Source organism: Syngnathoides biaculeatus, chromosome 7 (genome assembly GCF_019802595.1).
Source record: "Syngnathoides biaculeatus isolate LvHL_M chromosome 7, ASM1980259v1, whole genome shotgun sequence".
Lineage (NCBI taxonomy): Eukaryota > Metazoa > Chordata > Actinopteri > Syngnathiformes > Syngnathidae > Syngnathoides > Syngnathoides biaculeatus.
In genome coordinates, this window is record NC_084646.1 from 10,991,881 (window position 1) to 11,018,491 (window position 26,611).

Genomic DNA, 26,611 nt, shown 5'->3' on the forward strand with positions numbered 1-26,611 from the left:
AACGGTGGTGCTCATTTGCGGGTTTTGTGCGCAACTCAAAAATGCAAAAAAAAAAAAAAATGCAGTCAGACGCGATGTGGGAAAAAAATCGTTCACATCCGGGCCAGACATCCGGAAAAACGCTGCGCACATTTGGTTGGTCACGGGCAAAAAAAAAAAAATCAAAGGTGACGAGACATCGGTAAATAGACTTTTGAGTACCCCAAGTTTCATTATTATTATTATTATGGTTGAATTTTTTGCAGTAAATGAGCCCTGAGTTAGGCTGTGAAAAAGCGAAAGGTGCGAGTGATTGGACGCCGATCTCTCGCTGGTTACGTAAGCCGTAACGAAGGCCAGTCGGAGCTGGCGTGCGTGCAGGAGCGAGCGAGCGCTACGAGGCGCTCTCTCGGTTGCGCCACTTCGAGGCACAAAACGTACCACGGCGTGTTTGTTTGTGACTTTGGGCCAAATCGGTGCTACTTTTCCATCCTGGACTTTTGTTTTTAGTCCGCCGCAATCCAAACGTTTATTGTCAGCGCCGCGTGCTCGTCTCGTACAATTTGCAACCGGCGGCCCAGCTCGTCTGTGACATTCAGGCTTGTGAAGCGCTGTAATGTCGGGCGCCTCCCTGTAGGTGGCAGCGCTGCCTCGCTTTCCATTTGAGATTGAGGGGAAGGGAAAGATTTGAGGTGAACCCGGATGGACGGACGGACGGACTGTTCACGCCGACGGATGAAGAATACGCTCTAAAGCGTGGTTGTCAAGCTCTGGCCCGTGGGCCAAATAAGGCCCACGGTGTAATTACATTTGCCTCCTGAGGCAATTTCAAATTAATATTAGAGCTGGCCCGCCGGTATTGCAAGTATTCCATTTGTTCAACCTCGGCCCGCGGCTTTGTTTAATTTAATTTAAGAAATTTAAAGTTTGACGCCCCTGCTCGAGAGCTCGCGGTCGTCGGATAAAACGACGAAAAAATACTGGTGGCATTGTTGGGGGGGTTGGAACAGATTGCGGAACTATTTGAATGTCATTCCTGGACATTTGGGTCAGCAAACGGAGCGCACCTTCGAGAAAGAAACCAGCCGTACGGCCGAGGCGCGTTCCATTTGTTGCGCCTTCGGTCCCGGTTGCAATGAGACGCTTCGCCGCCCGCCGCCCTTCCCTCCTCCTCCTCCGTTTGGGAAGAATAGAAAGAGTCCCTTGAAAACAAGGACAAGAATCCAAAAGAGAAAGTCCAGAGTGGTCCTTCCGGCCCCCCCCCCCCTACTCCATGATGGCTCTGTAGATGACGGGTTCGATGTAGTCGCCGCGGTAACGCGAGTTGATGACGCGTTGCCTCTTGGACTCGCGGATGATCTCCTTGCCCTCGAAGATGCCGTCGAAGCGCATGTCCGAGGCCTTCGACTGCGCACAACGTCAAGTACGGTAATATTTGCTTACTTCCTTGAAAACGCTTTTCACGGACGCGAGACAAATCAAGGCTTGAAACGTCTGACTTTGGGTGTTGCTTCACCGTCGGAGACAAACGATCGCGACTGGCTGGCAACCGTCACTCCCGCGACCCTTGTGAGGATAAGCGGTTGAGAATTGCAATTTTCGGCCACGTGGCTTTGCGTATGCAATTCGGTGCCTTTTGCGTCCACTTCGGGTCAGCGTGCAGCAGGCCGTTACCGAATCCATCCGTTTCCTCAGCCGCTTATCCTCACAAGGGGTCGCCGGCTACCAAACCCAATTGGGAAGGTTTGTCAGCTCCCGACTCACCAGTCTGGACTTGACCCTCTTGGGCAGCTCCTCGTCCAGCGAGTAGACGTCGTCTCGCTTGCTCGTCAGCTGCGAGCCGTCCTCAAACTCGACCTGCACGCACGGACGACGACGGCGGCGGGTTTACGAACGAGGGACGCGTTCCGTTGGCTCATATGAACAACAAAGGAAAGGTTTTTTTTTTTCACGGCTACCTGGCTGCGTGTCGTCAAGTCTTTTGGCCTTTGTCTCGCTTGAAATTTTACTCGCCAGGCAAAGCAAAAAGCTTAGTTGAGCGACCAAAAAAAAAAAACCTACTACTAGTAATAATAATAATAATAATAATAATAATTTTTCTCTGAAAGACGTGCGCGCGCAACGGCGAGAGTTCCCGAAGCATTGAGCGACAGACACGCCCGCAAGCTAAAACGACGTCGTCTGTCTTTCTTGCTCGCTTCCTTCAAATTTTGCCTTTGACGTCTTCGGGTTGACTTTGTTGGAAATGTATTTTTTTATTCGTGTTTTCATAAAAGCCCAACATTGTACGGTGCTATTTTCTTGACCTACTTTTTGCCAGGCCAGAACGGAATCTCGGCCGAGTCTCGATTTCGATGATTTGCGTGGTGACGGGGGGAAAAAGCGCGTCGGGGCAATGGAGAAGGAATCCGAAGGCGAGCGCGTTCCTACCAGGTACATTTGGACCACGCGGGAGCCCTCAAACTTGGCGCCGTACACCAGGCCGTCCGTCCAGCGCACCTGCACCGCTTCGCCTCGCGGGGGCGGGCCCAGCCGGGCGCAGTCTCGGCTCTGGCGGGTCAGACGGCACAGGCGGACCGAGACGGTTGGACGGATCCCCGTTAACGCCCCCCCCCCCACCCCCGGGGAAAGGAGGACCCACCACGATGTCCTCGGGGAAGAGGTTGTCGCTGAAGGAGCCGTCGTCGAAGTTGACCTCGTAGAAGGTTTCCTTGGAGAGCTGCACCACGTCGCACTGGTAGTAGCGCCCGTTCTTGTGCTTGCAGATCACCTTCTGGCCCGGCGTCAGCTCCTGCATGGCCGCCTTGTTGCGCTGCTGCCGGCACAACTTTGTTTACCTTTCCTTCAAAACGAGACTTTCCACTGTCTGACAGTAACAAAACTTTGATTTGACGGTACGCCGGCTAATTTGGCGCAAATAAATCGTCGCGGAAATGAATTCCGTATTTTTCGCGCACCTTCACTGAATGACCTATCGTAAAACTTTTTGTCATGTATAAGGCGCATAAAATACAGGCTACAGTAGAGGTTGGGGTTACGTCATCCATCCATTAGATGGCGCCGCACTCAAGGCTCAATAGCGATCCACATATACGGCGCAGCAGCGTCCGACTTTGGCGTCTTACGGTACTTCGAAAACACAATTGTTTGAAACCCGAGTGCCCACTCAGACAACATACAAACGGCCAGGATTTGAACCGCGTTCCTCGCAATTGTGAAGGCAGTACTACCGTAATTCCCGGCCGACGGAGCGCACCTGATTATAAGCCTCGCCCAGTACATTTGTAAAGGAAATACCATTTGGTACGTACATACGCCGCAGCTGTGGAAAAGCCCCACGTGCTAGCGCCGCGCTAACGCCATGCTAACTGGCTGGTTAAAAATAAAAAAAAAAAAAAAAACATACCAGTAAAAATCACTGAGACGCGGCAGTAACGCGCTAGTGCCGCGCTATCGCTTGCGCCATGCTAACAGGGCCGGTTAAAAAAAACATACTCGTAAAAATCATTGATACGCGGCAGTAACACGCTAGTGCCGCGCTATCGCTGCGCTAACAGGGCGGGTTAAAAAAAATTACCAGTAAAAATCATTAAGACACGGCAGTAACACGCAAGTGCCGTGCATAACGCTAGCACCATGCAAACAGGCCGGTTAGAAAAAAAAAAAAAAAACATACCAGTAAAAATCGCCGAGACGCGCAGTAAACGCACTAGTGCCGCGCTATCGCTTCGCCATGCTAACAGGGCCGGTTGAAAAAAAAAAAAAAACATACCAGTAAAAATCACTGAGACGCGGCAGTAACGCGCTAGTGCCGCGCTATCGCTTGCGCCATGCTAACAGGGCCGGTTAAAAAAAACATACTCGTAAAAATCATTGATACGCGGCAGTAACACGCTAGTGCCGCGCTATCGCTGCGCTAACAGGGCGGGTTAAAAAAAAACATACCAGTAAAAATCATTAAGACACGGCAGTAACACGCAAGTGCCGTGCTAACGCTAGCACCATGCAAACAGGGCCGGTTAAGAAAAAAAAAAAAAACATACCAGTAAAAATCGCCCAGACGCGGCAGTAACGCACTAGTGCCGCGCTATTGCTAGCGCCATGCTAACAGGGTGGGTTAAAAAAAAAAAACATACCAGTAAAAATCATTAAGACACGCAGTAACACGCAAGTGCCGTGCTAACGCTAGCACCATGCAAACAGGGCCGGTTAAGAAAAAAAAAAAAAAACATACCAGTAAAAATCGCCCAGACGCGGCAGTAACGCACTAGTGCCGCGCTATGCTAGCGCCATGCTAACAGGGTGGGTTAAAAAAAAAAACATACCAGTAAAAATCATTGAGACACTGCAGTAACACGCTAGTGCCGCGCTAGCACCATGCTAACAGGGCCGGTTGAAAAAAAAAAACAAACACTGAGACACGGCAGTAACACCGGTAAAAGTCACTTCCTCGGCGCATATATTCCAGCGGTCTCCCTCATCCCTTTTCCTCTCGAGTGCCCCCTTGCGGCCGTTAGAAAAAAATGCACAAACGAGCCTTATCGCCGCATGAACGGCAGGTGAAAAAAAAAAATCGCCACTTCTAGGCCGGAAATGACGGTCCTTTGATCCTAACGCGTCGGATTTCGTCTTCGCGAGGTCACCTGGACGTGGGCGGGTCCTTTGTGTCGGCAGCACGTGACGTGCACCACGAAGGGCCACTCGTCGGGCTGCATGAGGACGCCGGCGGCCTGCGCGCACGTCGGGTGGTAGGCGGTGGGGCAGCGCCCGTGCGAGCACTGCACGCAGCAGCCCGACGCCTTCTTCATCCGCTTCTTGCAGTAGTAGCACTTCTGCAAATACATTTTTTATTTCATATCATTTCAGCCATCGCGGGAAAGAGGAGCTGCTGCTGCTGTGGGCCACAACTCACAACTGGACGCTCACACACACAAACGTGACTCCAGTTCCTGACGTCACTCGCTTTCCTCGTAATATTACATGACTATTTTCAAAAAAACGTAACTATTACATGAAAATGTATTACTTGGCCTCCAGTGAATGTGTGGGGAAAAGAAAAACAAAAAAACAATCCTACTTTATTCTTATCTTGTAACTTTTTTCCCCGGAACTACGGGGTGTCCCCCCCCAAAAAATTTATATACACTTTAAATAACGATATTTGAAAATTCTTTTACATGTTTATAATAAACATCAGGCGGATGGTAAAGCGCCGGCCTCACAGTTCTGAGGACCCGGGTTCGATCCCGGCTCCCACCTCTGTGGATTTTGCATATTCTCCCCGTGGCTACGTGGCTTTTCTCCGGGACACTCGACGAGTGCGACTGGTCGTTTGTGCCAGTTCAGGGCCCGTTGACAGCTGGGATGGGCTCCGGCGCTCCCCGTTACCCTCGTGAGGATAAGCGGCGGAGAAAATGGACGGATGGATAATAAACATCAAGTTGACAATTATTCAACGAGTGTATAATTGTTTAAGTCGTTAGTGAGGGAAGCTCCGCCTTCAACGATCTTTTGTCGTCAAAGTGCGTTGAGGAGCTTCACGTACTTTGGTACCTTTTGGCCGTCGGATTTCACTTTCGGGGCGACCTCCTCGCCTCTCATCGAGATGCGGAATTAGCGCATTCCTGCGCCCCCCCCCCCCCCCCCCTCAACCGCCCGAGCTCACCAGTTTGAATCTCTGCAACGGGATGCCGCTCAGATCCACGGGTCGCCTCTCCGCCACGTTGACAAAGCGAGCCTCCAGCACGGCCACGGCGCACAGCACGTGGACCCACCTGCCGCAGCCGGGGCGCCGCGCGCGAGTCAGTCAGGCCGCGTGCGGCGCCCCACCTCGGCGGGCGCAACTTACTTGTTGTTGTTGGCCTTCTGCAAGGCGCCCCCCCGCAGACAGCACAAGCAGCAGTTCTGAAAGATCCACACGAGCGCATTTCAGCCAGCGGGCGGGCGGGCCGGAACGTTCACGGAAAAAAGTGAAGTCGTGGTGACGAGGAGGGCAAAATTCTTCAAACTTTTTAGTGCTCACAAATGCGTCTTTTGCGGTTTCAGGCACTTTAGATGGGGATAACAAAACATTTTTTTTCATACGTGACAGTAAAGTAAGCGAGCGGACAATATTTCTGTCGATTTGACTTGTGGAAAACGTGAGAGGATACGCAAGCCGAACTAAATTAAACTGGAAATTTCACATTTTCTTATTAAAAACTAATACGGAGACAAATTTGATCTTGACACTATGAAAGTCTTTAATTAAAAAAATAAAAAACACCATGCAATTGAATTGCCTACAAAATACAAATGACTTTTTACCTTGAGAAAATTGTGCATAAATTTGGAAAATTACCATTTTGAGTTTGCATTTCTTGAAAAATACAATAATGGGATTTTTCATCTTCAAAATACATTTTATTTTGGTTTGTTCCTTATAAAATACACAACATCCTTTCAGAAAAAAAATTGTTGGTTGAGAAATATCAGCACATCAAAAAAATCTAAAAAAAAAATTTATCTACACCAAATACCACTTTATTATAACTTGTAAAAAAAAAAAAAAAAAAAAATTTTTTTTTTTTTTTAGATATAAAAACTTTTACCTTGAAAATAAATACCTCAAAGATAAATTCTAAATTGACACTTTATGTTTAAAAAAAAAACGGCCGCTCTCACCTCCGTCACGGCGTTGGCTTTGCAGCGAGCGCACTTCCACTCCTTCCTGACGCTGGCGGGATCGACGCCGTAACAGCCTGGAAGGGACAAATCCAACATGAGGTGAGCGGGCGAGCGGCGGGCCGGGAACGCCGACGCGGCGGTACGGCGGAGGCGGGGCGGCTGACTGGCGTGGACCCGGACGCTGCACTGCGAGCAGCTGACCAGGAGGCTGGTCCCGTCCTCATCCAGGCGCGGCGTCGCCGCCGCCTCCCGGCGCTCAGAGTCTTCCTCGGTGGTGGTGGCGAAGCACGTCTCCGGGATCAGCGGCTTGGAGCGCGTGCGCCCGCCCGGCCCCACGACCGGAGCGCTGGCGCCGCCGCCGCCGCCCGTCTGCAAACGGGACCACGTCACAGCCGTGCCCAAAGGAAAAAAATGACAAACTTTTGCCTCCAAACAACAATTTCTTCCCCCCCCCCCCTGTGGCTCTTCAAAAAAATACTATTTTATTCCTGTCTTTTGTTTTTTTTTTTATTACGAAGAAAGAAAATATGAAGAAGATATTAGCGTCATCCCCTCCAACCTGAGCTTGACAATAAAAATTTTACTCCTCACTATTTGACTATTCTAATAAGATTCAAAGTTGTCTTTTTTTCCAATCAATATTTTTATCTTGAAATATCAAACACATTTGTCTTTTGTGCTAATTTTTTAAAAATATTTTTCATCATTCTTGAAAGACAGCACATATTTCAACTCCTCGCTGTTTAAAAGCGCTTATCCTCACAAGGGTCGCGGGAGTGCCGGAGCCTATCCCAGCTAACGTTGGACGAAAGGCGGACGACGCCGTGAACATTTTGACAGAACGGGAATCGACCCCACGCTGCCCAGACCAAAGTCCGGCGTGTTTAAAAAAAATAATAATAATAATGATAATAATTATTATTTGATTTTTAAAAGGTCCAACTTGTCTCGGAAGCAGTTTTTGACCTTAAAAAAAAAAAAAAAATCTGACTAGTGATGTTTTTGAACATCCCAATTTATTAAATTTTTTTTCCTTTTATCCGGAAGTTGTTTTAACCTAAAACAATTTTAAAAATTACTGTGAGGAAAATGTGGCTTTTCAAGTCTGACTTATTTTATGAACAAATTATTTTTTCATTTTTACACAAACTTGAATCAGTCACAATTTTTAGCGGGATTTTTATTTTATTTTTTTTTTGTATTCAAGGAAATACTGCAAGCTTTTCTTTGTAAATAACCCCGCAAATGAAGTTTTTTTTTTTTTGTTGGTTGGTTGGTTTGTTTTCCTTTTCCACCAAAATATCTGGCAATTTGACTTTGGACTTTCTTCGCGGTTTTGACCAGGCCCGGCTCGTCCGCGTGGGACGATGACGAAGCGTACCTGCTGGTAGGCGACGAAGAGCGAGCATATGGAGCAGTAGGGGGGCTTGGCGCCCGCCCTGCGGTTGTACTCGCGCTCCCTCTTCACGTTGGGGGGTCGGTTCTGCCAAAGGTGGGCCAGCGGCTTGGCCCAGCCTTCCCCCTCCAGGCCGGCCTCCTTCACGGGGGTCGCCTCCTCTGGAGCGTCTGACGCACACGCGCACACCGAGACGTTTGAGGAATGGGACCCGCGCACGACTTGTAACCCCGCCGACCCACCTTCATCGCTGAGGACGTCCTTCAAGAGCGGGTGGTGTCCCGGCAGCTGACCCAGATCGCTCCGCTTGGGGCCTCCGCGTGGCTCTTCTGGCCCCTGCTGGACGCAAGCAGTACCGTCAACCAGCAGGACGCGCGCTCGAGACTGACTCACTTTGCCGCCGTGCGCGTCGTCGTCCCGGCCGCCGTCTTCCTCCTTGCGCTGGTCTGTGGGTGTGGCCTCTTCCTCGGCGTAGTCTCCTTTGGCGTAACTGTGCACGTGCAAGACGTCGGCGGGGCTCAGCGTCCTCCGGAAGACCTTTTGGGGCGACGCGCCGTCCGGCTTCGGCTCCTCCGTGTCGCCGCCCGGATGGGGAACCTTGCCGCCCGCGTCCCCCGGGCACGGCGCCGCCGCCTGGACTTCGGCGGTGTCGGCCGTGCGGCTCGTGGGGGGTTCTGCCTCCTCCTCTTTTGAGATGTCTTCTCGTCTGTTAGGCTTTTCTTCCTCGCGGTGGTTTTTTTCTTCTTCAGGCTCGCTCTCCAATTTAACTGCAGAAGAAATAAAATGCAAAACTAAAAAACTTCTTTGGCTTTTGACAAAACTATTCCAAAACTAATATTCAATCATGAAAGTGCAAGTGTGTTACTGCTGTGTTAAACATGTAATTAAACCTCAAAAGGTAAATGCCGCCCCCCCCCCCCCGCCAAAAAAAAAAAAGATTGCATTGCATTTTTTAAATTATTGGAAAACACAGCAATTTTGCATTTTTAACAATATTTTTTAAATTAAATGTAATTTGAAAATTACATTTTTGCAACACTTTACTGATGAAAATGCTTTTGTGTTACTGTTTTTAATGTCTTCAATTTAGGTTAAATGATTTCTTTTCAAAATCTAGTCATTTATTTAATTCATTGAAAATGATTTTATATGAAAGAATTGTAATTGAGAAATGATTAAAAAAACAAAATACTTTTTCAAAAATTGCAAATTTGAAGAACTTGTGTTTTTAAATAAAACAAAAAAAAATTACATTTTAAAAAAATGAAACTATGAATCAATGTATTAAATTTTCCCTAAATTGTAATACATTTTGTAAATGTCATTTTACAAGACTGATCTTAAAAGAAGCCTCGTGGTCGTTATACCCTGCACGTCTGGCTCCTCTTTGGCGGGAGACTCCATCTTGGCCTTCTTGGGCTCCTCCTCCTCCTCCTCCTCCTCGTCGTCGTCCTCTTCGGCCAACTCGGCCTCGGCGGCGTCGAGCGGTCGCTTGGCGGCCGTCTGGGCTTCCGGGCTGAAGCGCGGAGACGTCGGTCAACGCGCGGCCGCGCTCGACCCGTCCGCCGACTCGCTTACCTGCCGGCGGCGGGCCGGTCGCTCTCCTCCCGGAAGAGGGCGGCTTCCGGCGTGGCCTTGGAGTGGTCGACGGGCGCGTTGTCCTTGCCGGCCTTCCACAGCTTGTAGCGCTCCGGCTGGTACTTCCGCACGAACACGTCCATGGAGATCTTCACCATGTCCTGGCGGCACGAACACTGACCGGTGCCAGCGCAGCCAAGACACGCAAAAACGTGACGGGAAGACGAGTGGAACACTTAAAAGTCAGCGCCAGAGTGTTTCAAATCTTAAATTGATTGCGGATTGATTGGATCGACGCGAGGAACAAAAATCGCACTTTGCGACATTTTAACATTCAGCAATTTGAAAAACGATTCACCCATGAGCTGCTTATCCTCACAAGGGTCTCACGAGTGCTGACGTTCTTTTGAACAATTTCATAAAAACAAACCAAACAAAAAAAAAAATCCCCTCTTTGAGCCGGCACCTTATCGCTGTGGTGTCCCAAAGATTCACGCCCCTCCTCGGGTCCCGCTCGACAAAGACGTTCGAGCTATAAGACTCCTATGATAAGTAAGTTTCTTTCAGCTTGTCCCTTTCGGGGTCGCCACAGCGTGTCATCTCAGATGAACGCATAGACATGTTTGGCACAATTTTTACGCCGGATGCCCTTCCTGACGCAACCCTTCTCAGGGAGTGGAGGCCCCAGTGGGATACGAACCCACAACCCCTGGTCTACCAAACCAGTGCTCTAACCACTGAGCTACAGGGCCTCCATAAGACTCCTATGATGAAAAACATAAATGGATCGTGGTTTCCCTGGCCTGGATGCGGGTCACCGGGCCACCGTCCCCCGCCCTTCAGCCAGACCGCGCGCCACCAGACTCTCGCCTCCGAGGTCTATCCCGCTACTATTCCGACTTTGGAAGCAAAACGGGTGCGACGACGGACGCCTGACACCGTGCGAAAGCCGACATACCAGCGTGGCCCGTTTGCCGTAGTCGATCCAGCGCTGCGTGGCGAAATTGGTGGACTCGGCGCAGTTGAAGCCGTGGTTGAATCCGGCGTGGTAGCTGTACGGGAAGGTGACGACGAACTGGCCCGCTTCCTGCGTCACCTGCGCCATTTGCACCCAGTGTGGTTAAACACGAGCTGAACAAGAGAGCGAACTCTCCGTCGATGGGTTCCAAGTCAGAATCCAAAGAAGACGTCACCTTTTCAAAGGGAATTCCGTACTTCTTGAGGATGGACGGCGAGATCAAGGTCATCTTGTGGCGCAGGAAGGCCTCGCAGCTCTGAGCGTTGCCGGGAAAGAAACCTACGCACAAACACGTCACCGTGACGACTTCCCCTTTCGCCGCACAACTTGAGCGAGATGATGAGAAGGTACGGATGGATACCCTTGGCGAGACGCTCCAATCGCCTGCCGTGTTCGGGCGGGACGGCGTACCTGGGCAGCACGTAACCAACAGATGGGTTAGACCTCCTCGTTAAACATAGTCAGCGAAGGACCGCTGGAAACGTGTCCGATGGGATCATAAAATGTCAAATTTACACCAAAATGGAAGCTTTCTCGTGTTTTATTTTGCTCATGAGAATCGGGCGTACCAAATTTCATGAAACTATGTCCAAGTGATTTGAAGGACTCCATTTTCCAAAATTCCTCCACTCTACGATTGAAAGCCACACTTGCAAAGTGGAACCCAAAACGGAAAAAAAAAAAAAAAAAAAAAAGTCTCAACTTCCGAAAAGACACAAGGAAGTTGAGAGGTTTTTTTTTTTTTTAAGTTTTTCCTTCGGCGGCCGAGCTTTCCCAAGACTTTTGGCCACGTACCAGGACTTGGGCTCTCCAAAGTGCAAGTAATTGATGCTGTAGAGGTCCATGTCCTCTGTGTGCCAGGCAAATGCCGCCTTCCACATGCCAAAGTAAAGGTAAGGCGTGTTGACCCCTTTAATCTTCACGCCGCTCTCGTTCTCCACCGTGTCCAAGATGGTCTCCAGGCGGCCGATGTTCCACTCGGTGACGTCCTGTCGACGGACAAATGGGCGAACGAGACCGTGACCCGCGCCCCGGTCCGGGACCCGACTACTCACCGGGTCGTACAGGCTCCCGCTGACGTCGGCGCCGTACAGCGGAGGGTTGAACGTCAGGTTTTTCCAGAACTTCCGCTCCAGCTCGTCGAAGTCCACGGAGCGCGGATGGCAGAACCTGGAAAACGTGGAGTGAAAGGTACAACTACAAGAAAACCTTTTTGATGACGTTCTTTCTTTACATAGATTCATTTCAAATATTGCTTTAGTCCATATTCACTAATACGCAGGTGTTATTTTGCAACACGTAGGTAATTATTGCTGCTGATAATATTCCCACGGTAAAGGTTTCTGCTGCTCTAGCTCGTTGGACGTGAAAGTTACTTGTCCGTGTTGGAGGTCTTGCGGAACTCTCGCACGGTCATGGGCTTCTTCTGGATGTTGTACTGCGTGAAGAGGCCCGACTGGCCCGTCACCACCTGCTGGATGGGGGCGGGAATGACCAGCTCGTCCGTGTCGTCGTACGACTTCCGCGGCCGCCAGCCTGTGGGCGGGATCACCTGCACCGAGGAGGAGTCAGCGGGACGTTCGGCCGGCGAGTTTCGCAAAGCGACCCGACGTACCTTGGCCATTCCGGCCCGGTGGGCTCCCCGAGACTCCATGAAGGCCACGTAGCGACGGAAGTCTCGGAAGTCCTCCGCCGAGGGCGTGAAGGTCATGATGCCGCGACCCGCCGTGCTCGGGGCGCCCGAATTGATGCTCATCACGGACGCCTTCTTTCTGCTAAGCAGCTAGACAAGAAATACGGTGGCCCCCACTTATGTGTTTTTCCAAACATAAGCAATCATACGAATGTGTTTTTTTTTTTTTTTTGTGCCAAACGTATATGCGCGTTCATCTGAGATGGCACGCTGTGGCGACCCCGAAAGGGACAAGCTGAAAGAAACTTACTAAAGTATTTCTCGTAAACAGCTCAGAAATGTCATCTATTATTCTCCTTTCAATTTTTATTCCTCATCTGTTACATCAATTTTTCGGAGCACCAACCTGTGTAAAATCCTTATAGAAAGCAAAAAATAATCCCAAACTTTTTATTGTAGATCTCCATACTGATAATATCTGAAGTTAAAGTCCAATTATCAAAGTCTATTTAGCGGCATTATTGTGTTCAGAATCGTATTCATGTGTCCGTTTGATTTGTGATATACGGCCGCGTACGTAAAATTCACCACAAAATCCGTGCGAATTTCGGCTTAACCGGACGAGTTGACAGGTAGTGTCGTTGCAATTCTTTTGCTTTACCCCCCCCCCCCAATATTTTGATGGGTATCACGGAAAGAAGCTCTTAGAAAGTTAATTCGGCAACGGAAAAACTCCAAAAGACTAAAGAGACCACTAATAAAGAGCACAACAAACTTTCAAGTCGAGTCCCTCATGCGCTGTTTAAACGCTACCCAACCGTCCAATCGCAAACGAGCCAGCCTACTCGAGCCGGCCAATTAAACACGCGCAGAAGCGAGGATTGGCTAAGGGGCGTGTCCGCCACCGGCCGTGACCAATGACAGCGAAGCTCGTCGGAAAAATATTTACTAGCTAAACATGCTAACATTTTAGACAGCCCGCTCCGCCTTCTGTGGATAAAGTCAACTCTGAAGTCAAGAAATGGAAGAACACTTTCAGGAATAGAAAATGTGCAGTAAACCCGCGTCCGCGTGTGAAGAGCTGAACGTTTGAAGGAGATGAGATGCAACGTGAGCGCGCTGAAAACTGACAGCTGCCCTCGCCTAGCACGTTAGCACAACTAGCAAACACAGCTTGTTGCTCGCCCTTCGACTCCGCCACTAAACTAGCTTTTGCTCCCACTTTTCCGCGTGCAAACTCAACGCGAACGATCCAAAATCCGCTTACGTGCGAAGCAATCCGGACGCCGTCGTTCGGCCTCGCGAGCCGCGAGTTAGCGGAGAAAACGACGAAGAAACGTGAAGTCCGCAGAGAAAAGAAGACAGTCGTCCATAACGGCGGTGACTCGCGCATGCGCACTTCGCCTTTGTTTACATGGGGTCAGGGGGCGGGGCGTGCGGCTCATAAAAAAAAAATGAAAAAAATAAAATAAAATAAAATTTAGCAACAGTTGTACAGTATGTCACCTTGGTTTTATATGGGTGAATGTTTACCATTTTGAAAGTCACCATTCTGTGCAGGCTGTGAGAAATATTGTATGATGGGTACACTTGTTCAAGCGTCTGCCTCAAAAGTTCCGAGGACGGAGGTTCAAATCCCGACACAGTTTGCGTGTTCTCCCCCCGTCCCTGAGCGGCCCTCCCGTTTCCTCCCATATCCCCAAAACACGCATTAATTGAAGAGTCTAACCAGGGGTCACCAACGCCGTGCCCGCGGGCGCATGGTAGCCCGCGAGGACCACTTAAAGTGCCCGCGAGGCATGTCACAAATTGTAATTACTATGATTATTAATTGTGGTTGAAATTTTGAATCTGACCTGCTTACATTAATGACATTTAAAATATAATGTATAGTTATGTGTGTAAAGTAATGGGAGTTCTGTTATTTTGGAAGTTTGCCGCAAACAGGTCACGTAGCCCTTCATACGATCAGTGCTCACCAAGTGACCCTCACAAAAGTTGGCGACCGCCGCAACTGCCCGGAGGTGTGTGAATGTTTGTTTTGTTTCTCTGTGCCCGGCGACCGGTTCAGGGTGCAGCCCGCCTTCCCGGCCGAACAAAGCCGGGATACAAGCCGTGGCCCTTGTGAGGATAAGCGGCTCAGATGATGGATGGATACACGGTATGCGCAGTGCATTGCGCAATGTAGAGTGGATTTTGGCAATGACAACAAAAAAAAATTGAAATCCAAGTGCAATGGAATGTTCCATCTTTTTTTATTTCAAAATAGAGAAGAGATCACAATATGCAAGAGACAACATAAAATATATCTTTTTTTTTTGACTGACCATAATGCATCTCCCCTCATCCACAGATGACTGAAGCGCCGTCATATCCCCCCCCCCAAAAAAAAAAAAAATAACTAAACTATGATTTGGAAAATCCCAATACTGAATCACAAGCTACACTTGACCACAGTGCAGGTATAACAAACAGGAAGTGTACGCAGACTTCCGAGTGACTCCACTTCCTGTTGAGCTTTTCAGAGCCGTAAAGCTCATATTTGGTCCATTGTGAGGGAGTGAGGACACCCCAAAAATAAACGTCGTCAAAAACGTTCAGACCTCCCCCCCTAACCCTAAAAAAATCACAATAATAATAACATTGGAGTATCATGTCTGTGGTGGAAAAGCAAAGTAGCAGCAGGTGAATATTACTAATAAAAGTCATCGTCATAATATGCGGGAGCATGTCGGGAAAAAAAACATCCTGTCCTCAGCAGTGCTTATTGAAAATGAAAAGATGAATAGATATTGCTAGAAAATCATTTGTACAAGATCAACGAAGGAGCCACGGGTGTTTTTTTTTGGGGGGGGGTGTTCCGGGAGGGGTCGCCGATAGTTTGGCGCGAGTCGGGAGTCGGTCAGGCAACCCCCCCGGTTGGCACGAGGTTGGTCTTCGGGGTTGCCGTTATGTCGCGTAGTGGTCAAAGCTTCCCAGGTACTCCAGAGCGGCCCGGTAGCACAGCTGGTACTGGTCCTGGAGGCAAAGAACCCAATCACTCCTGCCTGATCCTCTACATTTTGACAGTGGGCCACATTCTTAGCTACGGTTTCCCCTCTATGTAAAACCATATAAAAGTTTGAGCGCGTTACAATAATAATGGATAACTGGCTTTGAAATAATAATTTATTCAAATATTGTTCAGGTTACTATAAAAGGGGCTTGGTAACGAAAAAAAAAGTCTGTAGAGTTAACGAAAAACGATGTAAATTGACAAATTATTTTCTTTTGCAGACCGCACAGAATGATGCGGTGGCCCACATGTGGCCCTAGGTCCTTGAGTTTGAGACCTGTGCGTTGTATGGGAAACGCTTCAGTGAGTCTGGATTTTTTTTTTGTACTGTTATTGCGTTCCAAGTCAAAAGATAAAAAAATCCAGATACAATGATTGGGGTGTGGGTATTGTTTTCAAGCTGCTTATTGTCAAACTAAAGAATCCAGCGAGCGGGAAGAAGAAAGCGACGGTCACCTCGGTCTGCACCATGGCGGGCCGCTGGGTCCTGAGGGTCTTGACCGTGTGGAAGATGTCGACCGCGCCTTCGTACCTCATCCTCTCCAGGACGATGCTCAGCGTGATGAAGACGCCGCTGCGCCCGACGCCGGCGCTGGTGGGCGCGTACACGGGATCAGGACAACGACCGACTGACTAACTTTCCAAGTGACTCACTATATCACGCGCTAACCGATGAACGGACTGACTATTTAACTGATTTACTACCCAAGAATCTAAGAGACTGACTGACCTAATTCAGTAGCTAGTTAACCAACCAACTGTTTAACTTACAAACTACACAAGCGGCTAACTGACCAAATGACTGACTAAAAACATGTCTGACTAGCTAACTAATATTTATCAATTTTGCACATAAAACAAAATATGTTGTGTTCTAAGCAGATTGTGAGCGAACTGACTAACCAGCTAAGCGACTGACGACGTACGTAGCTAAGTTAGCGAGGTTTAGCGTAGCGGCTGGAGCGCCGCGGGGCAGGCCCACCTGCAGTGCACAGTGATGGGTCCGTCCTGGCCGAACTGCTCCTTGGTTTTGTGGACTTGTCCGATGAAGTCTATGAAGCCTTCCCCGCTCTTGGGCACTCCCTGCTCGGGCCAGTCGCTGAACTGGAACTGCCTGATGGTTCTCGACTGGCCGTCCTGACGGACAAGGACGGACGAACGCTCGCGACCCGTGGCTAACGGCGCGGCTAGCGCGAAGACGGAAGAGCGACGGTCGCCACGTACCCTGGCGTCAGTCACTTTGAATTCCCTCAGGATGTACTGCGGCATGTTGTACTCGGCCATGGGGTCCACCACAAAGTACTGGTAGCGGGCTGAGCGCTCCGCGGGCCAGTACTGGTGGCACTTTTCCTGGAGAGGAGATCAAATTAGAGGCGGACGCTAACAGCGTTCAGGAAGGGTCGTGGAAAACAACATTTGAAAGGAAGGCCACACAAAGACGTCATCTGCGCTTTTGGCCGTGGCGACCCCTGACCCCAGGATAGTACGAGAGCCACGAGTTTTGTCAGTTCGTAACTCGTGAGCAGAAGCTGCTACAGAGAAGAATTTAACTTCCATCTCCATATTTTGTTGGGTGGACTTCTCCCAACGGTACTTTGCACCGAGTCAGGATTGGAGCGTTTCGACGATCTGCGGATCGTTCCCATCGGAACGGAAAATGGTACAGAGATGGATTTGATTGCCACCCTCGGGTTTGCGGGTCCAGTACTGCCCACCTACCGACCTTTCACCAAATTGAGATTTGGGGAGTCTTGGCAGTACTGTACTTGGATTGTCCCCAGCGGAACAGAAACGTTCCGCCAGTCCCGCCCACACCCGTCGTCGGCGTTTTACCCGTCCCATCTCGCGCAGTTTGGTGAGCATGACGATGATGGTGGAGTTGTGCTCCCACAGCATCCTCCAGAAGTCCTCGGCGGTTTCGGCCAAGGGGCCCTGGGTGGCCACGTAGGCTCTCTGCAGCCTGCCGGAGCGAACACAAAGTTAGATCGGAGCGCCGGCGAGCGGCGCCGCGGAACTAGCCGACGGGCGGTCGGGCCTGTAGCCGTCGACGAAGCTGGCGTTGATGTAGTCGGAGCCCTCCACGCCTCGGACGGGCTGCAGGCGGACGCGGCCGGACTCGAAAGGCATGACGTTCACCAGCCGGTTCTTGAACTTGTTGCACGGCAGGTTGGCGCTGATGAAACGCGAGCTTTGTGCTTTGCAGTTGGCCAACTTCTACAAATGATGAATGGAGAAATATTCTTAAAGGGGTGTGTGTCAGTAGGTCATGTCAAACGTACCCTATTTTGACAACGTGATGTCAAATCCTCTCTCATTTAATCGGGTTTTGAGAAGACAATGATGAATTTTCAGGGGCGCTACCATTTTTGCGAGTCACACGATCTACGTGGGCGTACGTGACGTGTACCGCGCCGTCCCAAACGCCGGATTACATGGGACACCATTTACGCCCAGCGCTGATTTCTCACATTTATGATGAAGAAATCGCAGCTTCGGTTGATCGGAGGAATACTTTCATACAGATTTGAACCTGTGACTGTTTTGTTGTTGAAATATGCGGATGGTTCTTCGGGCGGAATGACGCCGACTCTGACTGCTCGGAGGCCGACGCGCGACATAAGTGCATGTAAACAAAGGCCCCCGAGAGCTCCGGGCTGGCGGCACCGGATGGTTCTTCAGACGGGCATGAGGCAAGGTGTGACAAGCGAGCTCAGCGGCGGGCCGCGAGCTGAGCTTTCAGGTGGCCGAGGCCTTTCGCCGAGCTTCGGTGGTGGGTGGCGGAGGCCGTTAGCCTAGCTTCGATGTCGGCGGAGGCCGTTAGCCAGAGCTTGTGGCCCGCCTTCGCCGGTGGCGGAGGCCGTTAGCCTACCTTGGGCGTCCGGGGCTAACGGCCTCTGCCGCCTGGAAGCTCGCTCGCGGCCGCTTCCGGGGCTAACGGCCTCCGCCGCCTGGAAGCTCGCTCGTGGCCGCTTCCGGAGCTCGTGGCCCGCCTTCGCCGGCGGTGGAGGCCTTTAGCCTAGCTTGGGCGTCCGGGGCTAACGGCCTCCGCCACCTGGAAGCTCGCTCGCGGCCGCTTCCGGGGCTAACGGCCTCCGCCGCCTGGAAGCTCGCTCGCGGCCGCTTCCGGAGCTCGTGGCCCGCCTTCGCCGGCGGCGGAGGCCTTTAGCCTAGCTTGGGCGTCCGGGGCTAACGGTACAGTTAACTTGGAAGTCAGTAACGTGAAGGGAATACGCAAAGCACATGGAAATAATAACAAAAAGGTTCACCCTAACCCCAACTAACCCACGTTTTAGTATCAATCCAGAGCCTATCCCTTCTATCTTGGGCGAGAGGCGAGGTACACCCCGAAGTGGTCGCCAGCCAATCGCAGGACACATAGAAACAAACAACCATTCGCACTCACATTGACATATATGTCGAATATTTTTTGCGGAATCAACCAGAGGCAGTCTTGACCTTAAACTCCAGCTCCATTGCGGTGACGCTCTCCCCGGGCGGCACTTGGCTGAGCTTGTGCACGTGGGCGTAGAGGTTTCGGGCGGCCACCTCGGTGTTCCCGTAGACGGCGGCCTCCAGCAGGGCCTCGTGGATGAACACGTACTGGTCCTCGGTCTGGACCATGTAGTTCCTCTGGGCCCTCATGCAGGTGACGTGTCCGTACACGTCCACCGAATGCTCGTGCTTCATGCGCTCCAGCATGGCGTCGATCACCATGAAGCAGCCCGTGCGGCCCACCCCGGCGCTGGAAACACGTCGCCGCACGCTGTCATGCTACGCTAGCATGCCACGGCAACAGGCCAAAATGTGCCGTCGCGCCCTAATCTGATGCTAGCGTGCTACGCTACGCTATGTTATTGGGATCTTTGACACCACTTTTCGCAGACTCTGACTCAGACTCTGGACCCTGGGAGTATTCACACCTGAGTACTGTCGTGACACTACAAATGCTGTATAAAAGTTCAATCAACACAACCACAGATAATTGTGATATCTTTCCGACGCAAATGATAATTTTCCAACGTTTCCTACAACTACGTAAAGGCAAGGAGTAGTTACTCAATATTATATTATTTTGTTCCCTTAAGCATCAGTCAACGGTATTGGCCACCTTCGTGAGTACGCAACGCCTTAAAACGCGGGTGTCAAACTCAAGGCCCGGGTGCCAGATCCGGACCGCCACATGAGTTGATGTGGGCCACAAAGCCCAGTCTAGTTTCAAATTCTGTAAAATTGTGAAAATTCAGATCAACATTTAAAATGGTCAGATATCAAAAATGACAAAGTTGAAATATCACTAGCATTTTTGTGACCAAACATGAAAAATAGTGAATGATAACTAATTTGTCATGTAAATATGAAACATTTTTTTCTGATTTCACAGTCGTGACGACCCTTTGAGGGAAACCGTTACTCCAATGTGCCCTGTGACAGAAGACAAATTTGACACCCCTGCCTTAAAATAAAACTAGTATCACCTCGATACTGAAACCCGGTATCAGTATTTGCCTGTCCCTGGTATCATACTGTGACAACGTGCTATGATGCTACGTGTTGATGCGAGGCTATAATATTAACCTGTGACATTGCACTTCGATGCTATCATAGATATTATGCTGGGATATCTCATGTCACGCTTCAAGTTCTGATGTCACGGTATGATGCGATGCTACTGCACGTTGCGCCGCGAAGACGTCACAGTCCACTTAGCTAACGCAATAGCACGGCGAATAGGTCCTTGTGGCCGCGCTAGCTGACGTCAGCAAGACATGGCGAGTGAGTTTTCTTGAGCGATCACCTGCAGTGGACCACCACGGGTCCGGCGTCCGGGGGGTTGCAGGCTTTGACCCTGCGCAGGAAGGCCAGCGTGGGGGTGGGATACTCCGGCACGCCGTGGTCGGGCCAGGCCATGAACTGGAACTGCCGCACCTCCCTCCTCTCGCTTGAACCGTTCTGAGGGGAAACGTCACCGACCGTCAACTATCAAGTTCACCTCATGCGTGAAATATTCCAGGTACGATAATCAGCATGATGTACGTATGCCACATCACAGATGTACAGACATCAAATATGTCAAGAAATTCAAGAGGATGTAAACAGAAGTTGTAAACATTAAAGCTGCATAGAGGAGTACGTGATGTATGAATGACATCAGGGGTACGCGACATTAAATATGACGCAACTACGGCCTAATAATCAGAACCAGAATCCGCTTTATTGGCCAAGTGCGTAAAAACACACAGGGAAGTTTTCGGTGCTGCCCCGGTCCGACATTCAGAACCAAGAACAGCAAAGCAACAAGAACAAAGAACGAGAGACGTCTGACCTTGTAGAGCGCGAAAGTGCGGAGGCTGTAGGTGGCCAAGTCCACAGCGTCCAACAGCGTCACCTGGATCGTGCCGTACGTTTCAGTACCACGACTGGGCCAGTACTGCTCGCACTTGACCTACAAAGACAAGAACATCCTCATCCTCGTCCTCGCCCTCGCCCTCGTCCTCGTCCTCGTCGTGATCCTACTCGCGACTTCTCCTCCAGACGCGTCATCATGACGACGGTGCTGGCGCGTTGTTCCCACACGAGCCTCCAGAAGTCTCCGAGCGTGTCGGGCAGCGGTCCCTGCGTGGCGATGTAGGCGTTCTGCTTCCTGTAGCCGTCCACGTAGTTGGCGTTGATGTAGTCGCTGCCCGGAACTCCTGAGGCGAATCCACATTCGAATGGCGGGAGTCGGTCGGTCGGTCGGTCGGTCGGCGGCGGAGGCGGAGGCGGCGCTCACCGTCCACGGGGGTGAGGAGGACTCTGGAGTGGTCGTAGGCGATGACGTTGGCGTAGCGGTTCTTGGGCTTGTTGATCTCCATGTTGGAATGTTCCCACGTGAACTGCTGACCGGGGTCGATGGACTGAAGGGAGACGCGGAAATGTCAACTTTGGATTCCCGCCGTTTAAAATACAATGGGAAAAAATGTCAACAAAATATCGTGCGATAAGCTTCACTCCTGTTTACAATCCAACGCTGATGCCATAAGCTACTATTCGGTCATTATGGCACGATTCACTACTTTTAAAAGGCTAAGACAACTTTTTCGAGTATTTGGGATGTTGTCTCCAGGGTGCCTCAATAAAGGTGAAGTACCAATTAAAGTCGACTGTTCGACTGAAATAAGTTCACTGGAATTTCTCAAGCTTATCGACATCACAGACAGACCGCCGTGATGGCGACATAACCGAGTCTTCTTCTTCTACACACAGGCAACCAATGAGGGGAAAGTGGGCGGTCTTTGCCAAATATGGACGAAGAAGATCCAAAACGTCAAAGAAAGGGGGTCCAAGGTCTTTTCTCAAATGAAATTGCCACTTTTATATATATATATATATATATATATAAAAACAAAAATAATAATCCACGCTAGAGTCAAAATGCGACAACGTTAAAATATGATCCACTTTACTGATGAGACAATTCACTCCAATTCAGATGTGACATACTTCAGTTTCGTTACTATCAGATTCATTCAAGACAAAATCTGATTCATCTATCCGTTTTCTGAGCCGCTTATCCTCACAGGGGTCGCAGGATTGCCGGAGCGTATCCCAGCTCTCTTCAGGCAGGAGACGCGGTACACCCAGAACCGGTCGCCAGCCGATCGCCGGGCACGTAGAAACAAGCCCAGCACTCGCGCTCACATTCTCACCTACGGGCAATCAATTCACGCCACGTGCACGTTTCGGGCACGCGGGAGAAAAGCCACGCACGCGGGCACGGGGAGAACATGCAACCGGTAGACAGGCAGGGCCGGGATTCGAACCCCGGTCCTCCGAAATGCAGGGCATTCGCCCACCGCAATACGATTCACACTTGGGGCGAGAAGGTGCGGGCGTTTCTGCGCGGGCGTTGGGTTTGCACGTCCGACCTCGTACTCCTGCGAGAAGCGCAGGCCGTCGTCGGCCTTGAGTCGCTCGATGTGCTCGGCCAGGTCGCGGGCGGCGATGGCAGGATGCTGACGCGTTCCTGACGGCGGGAAGACAAATGTGCTGAGAGCAGAAAACTTGGCCCGAGGCATCACTTTGGGATTTTTTTGACCATTTTTCTCTCGTGTGAAGACTAAAAAACATTTTTTTTGGTCACATTGTTTCAGGTATGGCATCTACTCCAAATTATTTTTAACCCATTGCTATAGCATTTTTTTTTTTTTTTTTTTAAACCAAAAATACTTAACCAGATGACACCTTTTACGGTAATGGCTGAATTATTTCAAATTCAGGGGTGTCAAACGCTGGGCGGGGACCGCAGACTGAAAATCATACTATCAACTAAAATTAAATGTTTATTATTAAGTTTAGTTAGTTATTATTGTAAATTAAATGTAAATTCAATTAAATGTCATCATATTCAACGACACAGTATATCTTTAATAACAAATTGAATTAGAAATCAGAAGTCATAGCAAATAATGCTAATCATAAAAGATCTGTTAAAAAAAAGAGAAAAAAAATGCAATTTTGGTCCAGGTTTTCTGCAAAATGGGGAAAAAAAAAAATCATATAGTAAGAAATGTGAAGTAGATTAGATTTGTCTGCTTCAGTAGGCTACCAAACAAATATTTGGAGTTGTCGCCTGTGCCCAAAATGATGTTCAATACGTGACCCAAAATGTAATTTTGAAGAGGTTCCCACGCGTGCGTCGAGAAACGCCAACTTACTGGGTGCGGTCGGACAGCCCGGGGTGGCGCCACCTGTCGGGGAGGAGGGCAAAGCGTCACCCACCGATGGCTCAGCGGGCCGGATGCCAGGTGGCAATTTGGACCTGGTCCGAAAGCAAGAGCGTGCGCGCGTGCCTCGGTTCTGACAGGTGAGCCTCCTCATCTCCACGGGGTCGGACGCGGCGGCCAGCAGCGAGTCCTTCGCGTCCGCCGTGCGCTCGTCTTTGGGCGACGGACACGTTCGCTTCCTGACAGAAGTGCCGGTCAATAGAGTGGCACCGAAGAAGCGGCGCTGCAACCCGTAGCTACGGCTAAAGCTACATTTACAATGCGGCATTTCAATTGGAAGATCAAATAATATCGCGGTTGCAAAATTGGGGTTTGCAAAAGGTAGCATTCTGTTGGGTAAAACGAAATCCGTCTTCATATTTCCTGTAGCGTCTACGTTTGATAAAGTGACATTGAAAAAAAGCAGAATTGCATAAAGAAGTAGCGGAAGGTTGTCGAAAGAAGCGCTCGCTCACCTTTCTCGCTTGCTGCGTCCGGAGAAAAGAGCAGAAAAGCAGCAGGAAGAGGAGGAGGAGTTGAAAGGTCACGCACGTGACATACACGCTAACGCGCTAACTCTGACCTCTTGAAGAGCAGAATGGCGATGACGATGACGACGATGACGACGACGGCCAGCACGGGTCCCATCACCCAAAGCATCTCGGGGTCCTCGGAGTGGCGCACCACGCCGCTGTGGAGCTTCGCCAGGACGGCTTGCGAGAACGGACTGGCCGCCAGGGTCCTGTGCTGAAAATTGGGCCACACGTCGGGAGCTAACGTTTAGCATAGGCGGCACACCGCAAAACTCTCCACCTTTGTTGCCGACGTGCTTACAAAATGGAGACTCTTACAGACTCGCCGTTCGTCAGCTCGACCAGCACGAAGCAGCGGTAGTGCCGTTGCCCCGGCAACGCTTTGTTGCGGAAGCCGTGGTAGGCGTGGCCGTCGCCCAGCGTGAAAATGTCAGGAAGCGAGTCCAGCTTGGCCGCCACGTACGGCCGAAGGAAGCCGCCCTCCGTCTGCCTCCTCTTCCTCCGGGCGTCGCCCTCGCCGTCCAAGAGCTGCACCGACCCGAGTCAGACCACAAACGTGACGGATGGCGTCCAATGTCAACAAGCGCCTTGTGAAAAGTGTCACCTTGAGCGGATGGCGAGCTTCGAGCGCCTCCGTACTTCACCGTGAGCTAAAACTAAGCGCGGGTCTGACGCTCACCTCTTGGAGGTCCATGTCTTCAGGATTCTCCCACTTGAGGGACTCCGGGGCGACGGGGACAACCACAATGTAGAACCACCTGAGACCACATTGCCAATGTCACGGACCCGCCCAGAACTGGTCGCCGTACGTTCGTAACGTACGTGCGTGCGTGCGTAGCCTACATCTGGAACATACTGCAAGTTCTTATACCTTCTGAAGATAGCTTTGTAACACATCCGCAATACAAGACACGTAAATTATCGCCATTACCTTCGTCACATACATTCATAAACTAGCTTCATAATGTGCATTCCTAGTGTACCATCATAACCCGACCGATACGTCTCCCGCAAATACTTCAACGACTAGCTTCATAGCACACCTTTGTAACGTAGATTCAAGTTTACGTCATGTACATCCACATTTGTAACTCAAGAGTACATTTGTAATCTACCTTTGCAACTAACTACACGTCATCTTCGACGCAAATGTCTGACTATGGTGGAAAACCAGGACTGGGGCGGACCTGACTGGGGCTTCTGGCGGAACCCGAGGCAGCCGCAGTGTGACTTTCCCGCCCTCCTCCGCGTCCTGCAGATACTCCGAAGGTTCGTTCAGGAGCAGGTCCGGAGCGGTCCGGACGGAAACCTGCTGCTGGAGGCCGCCGGCGCTGTTCCCGCGGCTCATCAGCACAAAGGAGTACTCGGTGTCGGGCGAGAGCCGCGTGATGAGCATCCTCTTGCGTTCGCCAGCCACCTCCACGCTCTGCTGGTTGTAGAGGATCTGCCGGGGATGATGTCATCAGTGCTACTGTCGTGCGACCGGAGGCTTCTCGGGGACCTACCTTAAGGGGCACCTCCGAGTCAAAGGTCTCGGGAACATCCCAGGTCAGCAGCACGGACGTTCTCGTCACCGCATTCACGCCGAAGTTTTGGGTGAACGCTGACGGAACATCGCAAGGATTGAGAACGCGGACAAAAGCGCAAGGCGGCACTTTCTTTGCTTCGATCGCTTCGGCGGCGGTCAAAAAAGAAGCGCAGAACAAGTCCAAAACCAGGTGAAGAAGCACGTCAAGAAACGGGGCAAAGGAAAAGGTCGATGACCACGTGGAGAAGAACAGGTACGAACTATGTTAACAGCCCAAATAAAACAAGATGTCAAAAATCCATCAAGAAGCAGGTCCACAAAGTCAAAACCGGTCACGAACCAGTCAGAAAGCAAGTTGCGAACAGAAAGGCAAGCTACAAATCAAGATGAGAGCCGTGTCAAGAGTTCCAACTTCGGCTAGTACTGACCCGGCATGGCGGTGGACATGGTCCTGCTCTGGATGCTGGGGCTGAGGGGTCCCCCGCCCTTGGCGGTGAAGGCCTGCACACGGACGTCGTAGGTGGTGTCCGGCCGCAGGCCGCCCAGGCTCAGGTGCGTTTCGTCCGTGGTGTCGGAGCTCTCGTTCTGGCTGTTGATGTCGCGGTACACCACCACGTACTTGACGATCTTCCCGTTGCGCTCGGCCAGCGGCGGCGGGTCCCACGACAGTTGGGTGGTGGTGGCGGTCAAGCCCGACACGCTCAGGTTGAGGGGATAACTGGCGGGGGCATCCTCTGGGGTGCTGATCTCCTTCACGTACTCCTCACCGTTGCCCGCCCGGTTCTTGGCGCACAGTTTGAAGATGTAGGTGGCCCCCTTGTGGAGGCCGGTGACAGTGAAGTGATCGTCGGTCTTGCGGAAGTCTCTGACGGCGAAGGCCTCGTCCTCGGCCCGCTTGTACTGCAGCCGGTAGCCCACGTGCTCGCCCGCCGTCTCCTTGGGCGGCTGCCATTGGATCAGCGCCGTGTTGCCGATGGTCGTGCTGATCATCATGGTGGGCTTGCCTGGTACTGGAAATACCAAACAAGGAAGCGAGTCAGGCACAAAAGTGAACGAATATCACTTTCGGGAACGGAAACCACGACAAGAACAAAAACTGTGTCTGGGGTCGTGCCATAAAATGGACACCAAAGGTCAAAAACTTCACAGGATGCTGCCAAACCTCATCAGGACAAGCTGCCTTTCCATTTGTCGGCCTTTTCTTTCGTGTCTTTCTAACTTTTCTCCAGCTAATTAATCACTGCGACTTCCTGGTCCTCCACATTTGCCTTTCCTGCTCTTCCTTCTCCCGTTTTCTTCGCTCATGCTCAAAGTATCATTTTCAGTCAGCTACAGCGTACAGACTGCGTTTCGCCGTCAAAACAGAACGCCTGTGCCGTTAATCCGGGCGAAAGGAAAGTCCATTCGTCAGCTCGTCCCTCAGTAGTCACGTTAATCGTTTCTTAACGCGTGAGCCAACTTACCTGTTGAAATGTAAACAAAA

General features: G+C 50.7%; 2 protein-coding genes across 18 annotated transcripts in view; both read right to left on the reverse strand.

Annotated features, from left to right (window-relative positions):
* Positions 1-109: 109 nt before the first annotated feature.
* On the reverse strand, positions 110-13,662 carry kdm4aa (lysine (K)-specific demethylase 4A, genome duplicate a). Of its 6 annotated transcripts, none has more exons than XM_061824091.1 (21): positions 13,538-13,662; positions 12,253-12,420; positions 12,014-12,189; positions 11,693-11,807; positions 11,433-11,626; positions 10,999-11,048; positions 10,813-10,916; positions 10,578-10,715; positions 9,620-9,795; positions 9,409-9,557; positions 8,435-8,808; positions 8,284-8,377; positions 8,027-8,211; positions 6,643-7,014; positions 5,828-5,883; positions 5,645-5,753; positions 4,623-4,811; positions 2,621-2,794; positions 2,410-2,529; positions 1,744-1,836; positions 110-1,386 (listed from the first exon to the last, which is right to left on the reverse strand). In XM_061824091.1, exons 2-21 carry the CDS (start codon positions 12,391-12,393, stop codon positions 1,246-1,248), a joined length of 3,150 nt encoding a protein of 1,049 aa, XP_061680075.1. In that variant the 5' UTR covers positions 12,394-12,420; positions 13,538-13,662; the 3' UTR covers positions 110-1,245. The 6 variants fall into 6 exon arrangements, with proteins under 6 accessions (XP_061680075.1, XP_061680074.1, XP_061680077.1 ...); XM_061824090.1 differs by having other exon boundaries at positions 8,284-8,380; XM_061824093.1 differs by having other exon boundaries at positions 2,621-2,791; positions 6,643-6,719; positions 6,810-7,014; positions 8,284-8,808.
* An 806-nt stretch (positions 13,663-14,468) lies between these two features.
* The window catches only part of ptprfa (protein tyrosine phosphatase receptor type Fa), a 43,854-nt gene continuing 31,711 nt past the window's right edge, over positions 14,469-26,611 (reverse strand). For 4 of the 12 annotated variants that reach the window (XM_061824660.1, XM_061824661.1, XM_061824658.1 and 1 more), the window contains exons 14-31: positions 25,557-26,138; positions 25,106-25,203; positions 24,788-25,044; positions 24,280-24,358; positions 23,919-24,128; positions 23,651-23,814; positions 23,020-23,267; positions 22,159-22,328; positions 21,096-21,219; positions 20,840-21,015; positions 20,649-20,768; positions 20,121-20,275; positions 18,782-19,067; positions 17,361-17,539; positions 17,159-17,285; positions 16,308-16,675; positions 15,782-15,917; positions 14,469-15,288 (exon numbers count right to left, since the gene is read on the reverse strand). In XM_061824660.1, the coding sequence (XP_061680644.1) occupies positions 15,220-15,288; positions 15,782-15,917; positions 16,308-16,675; positions 17,159-17,285; positions 17,361-17,539; positions 18,782-19,067; positions 20,121-20,275; positions 20,649-20,768; positions 20,840-21,015; positions 21,096-21,219; positions 22,159-22,328; positions 23,020-23,267; positions 23,651-23,814; positions 23,919-24,128; positions 24,280-24,358; positions 24,788-25,044; positions 25,106-25,203; positions 25,557-26,138 (3,548 nt within the window). In that variant the 3' untranslated portion in view covers positions 14,469-15,219. The remainder of the gene's footprint in view (positions 15,289-15,781; positions 15,918-16,307; positions 16,676-17,158; positions 17,286-17,360; positions 17,540-18,781; positions 19,068-20,120; positions 20,276-20,648; positions 20,769-20,839; positions 21,016-21,095; positions 21,220-22,158; positions 22,329-23,019; positions 23,268-23,650; positions 23,815-23,918; positions 24,129-24,279; positions 24,359-24,787; positions 25,045-25,105; positions 25,204-25,556; positions 26,139-26,611) is intronic. The other 8 variants (XM_061824669.1, XM_061824666.1, XM_061824670.1 and 5 more) reach the window with 7 other exon arrangements.

What these genes read in the sequence shown, in the direction of transcription:
- kdm4aa (XM_061824088.1), bottom strand. Translation starts at nt 12,393, where the DNA reads ATGAGCATCAATTCGGGCGCCCCGAGCACGGCGGGTCGCGGCATCATG. An exon ending in AAGGACCCGCCCACGTCCAG is followed by an intron (nt 2,795 to 4,622) that starts GTGACCTCGCGA and finishes TTGTGCCGGCAG; the next exon opens with CAGCGCAACAAGGCGGCCAT. An exon ending in GCGTGGTCCAAATGTACCTG is followed by an intron (nt 1,837 to 2,409) that starts GTAGGAACGCGC and finishes CCGTGCGTGCAG; the next exon opens with GTCGAGTTTGAGGACGGCTC.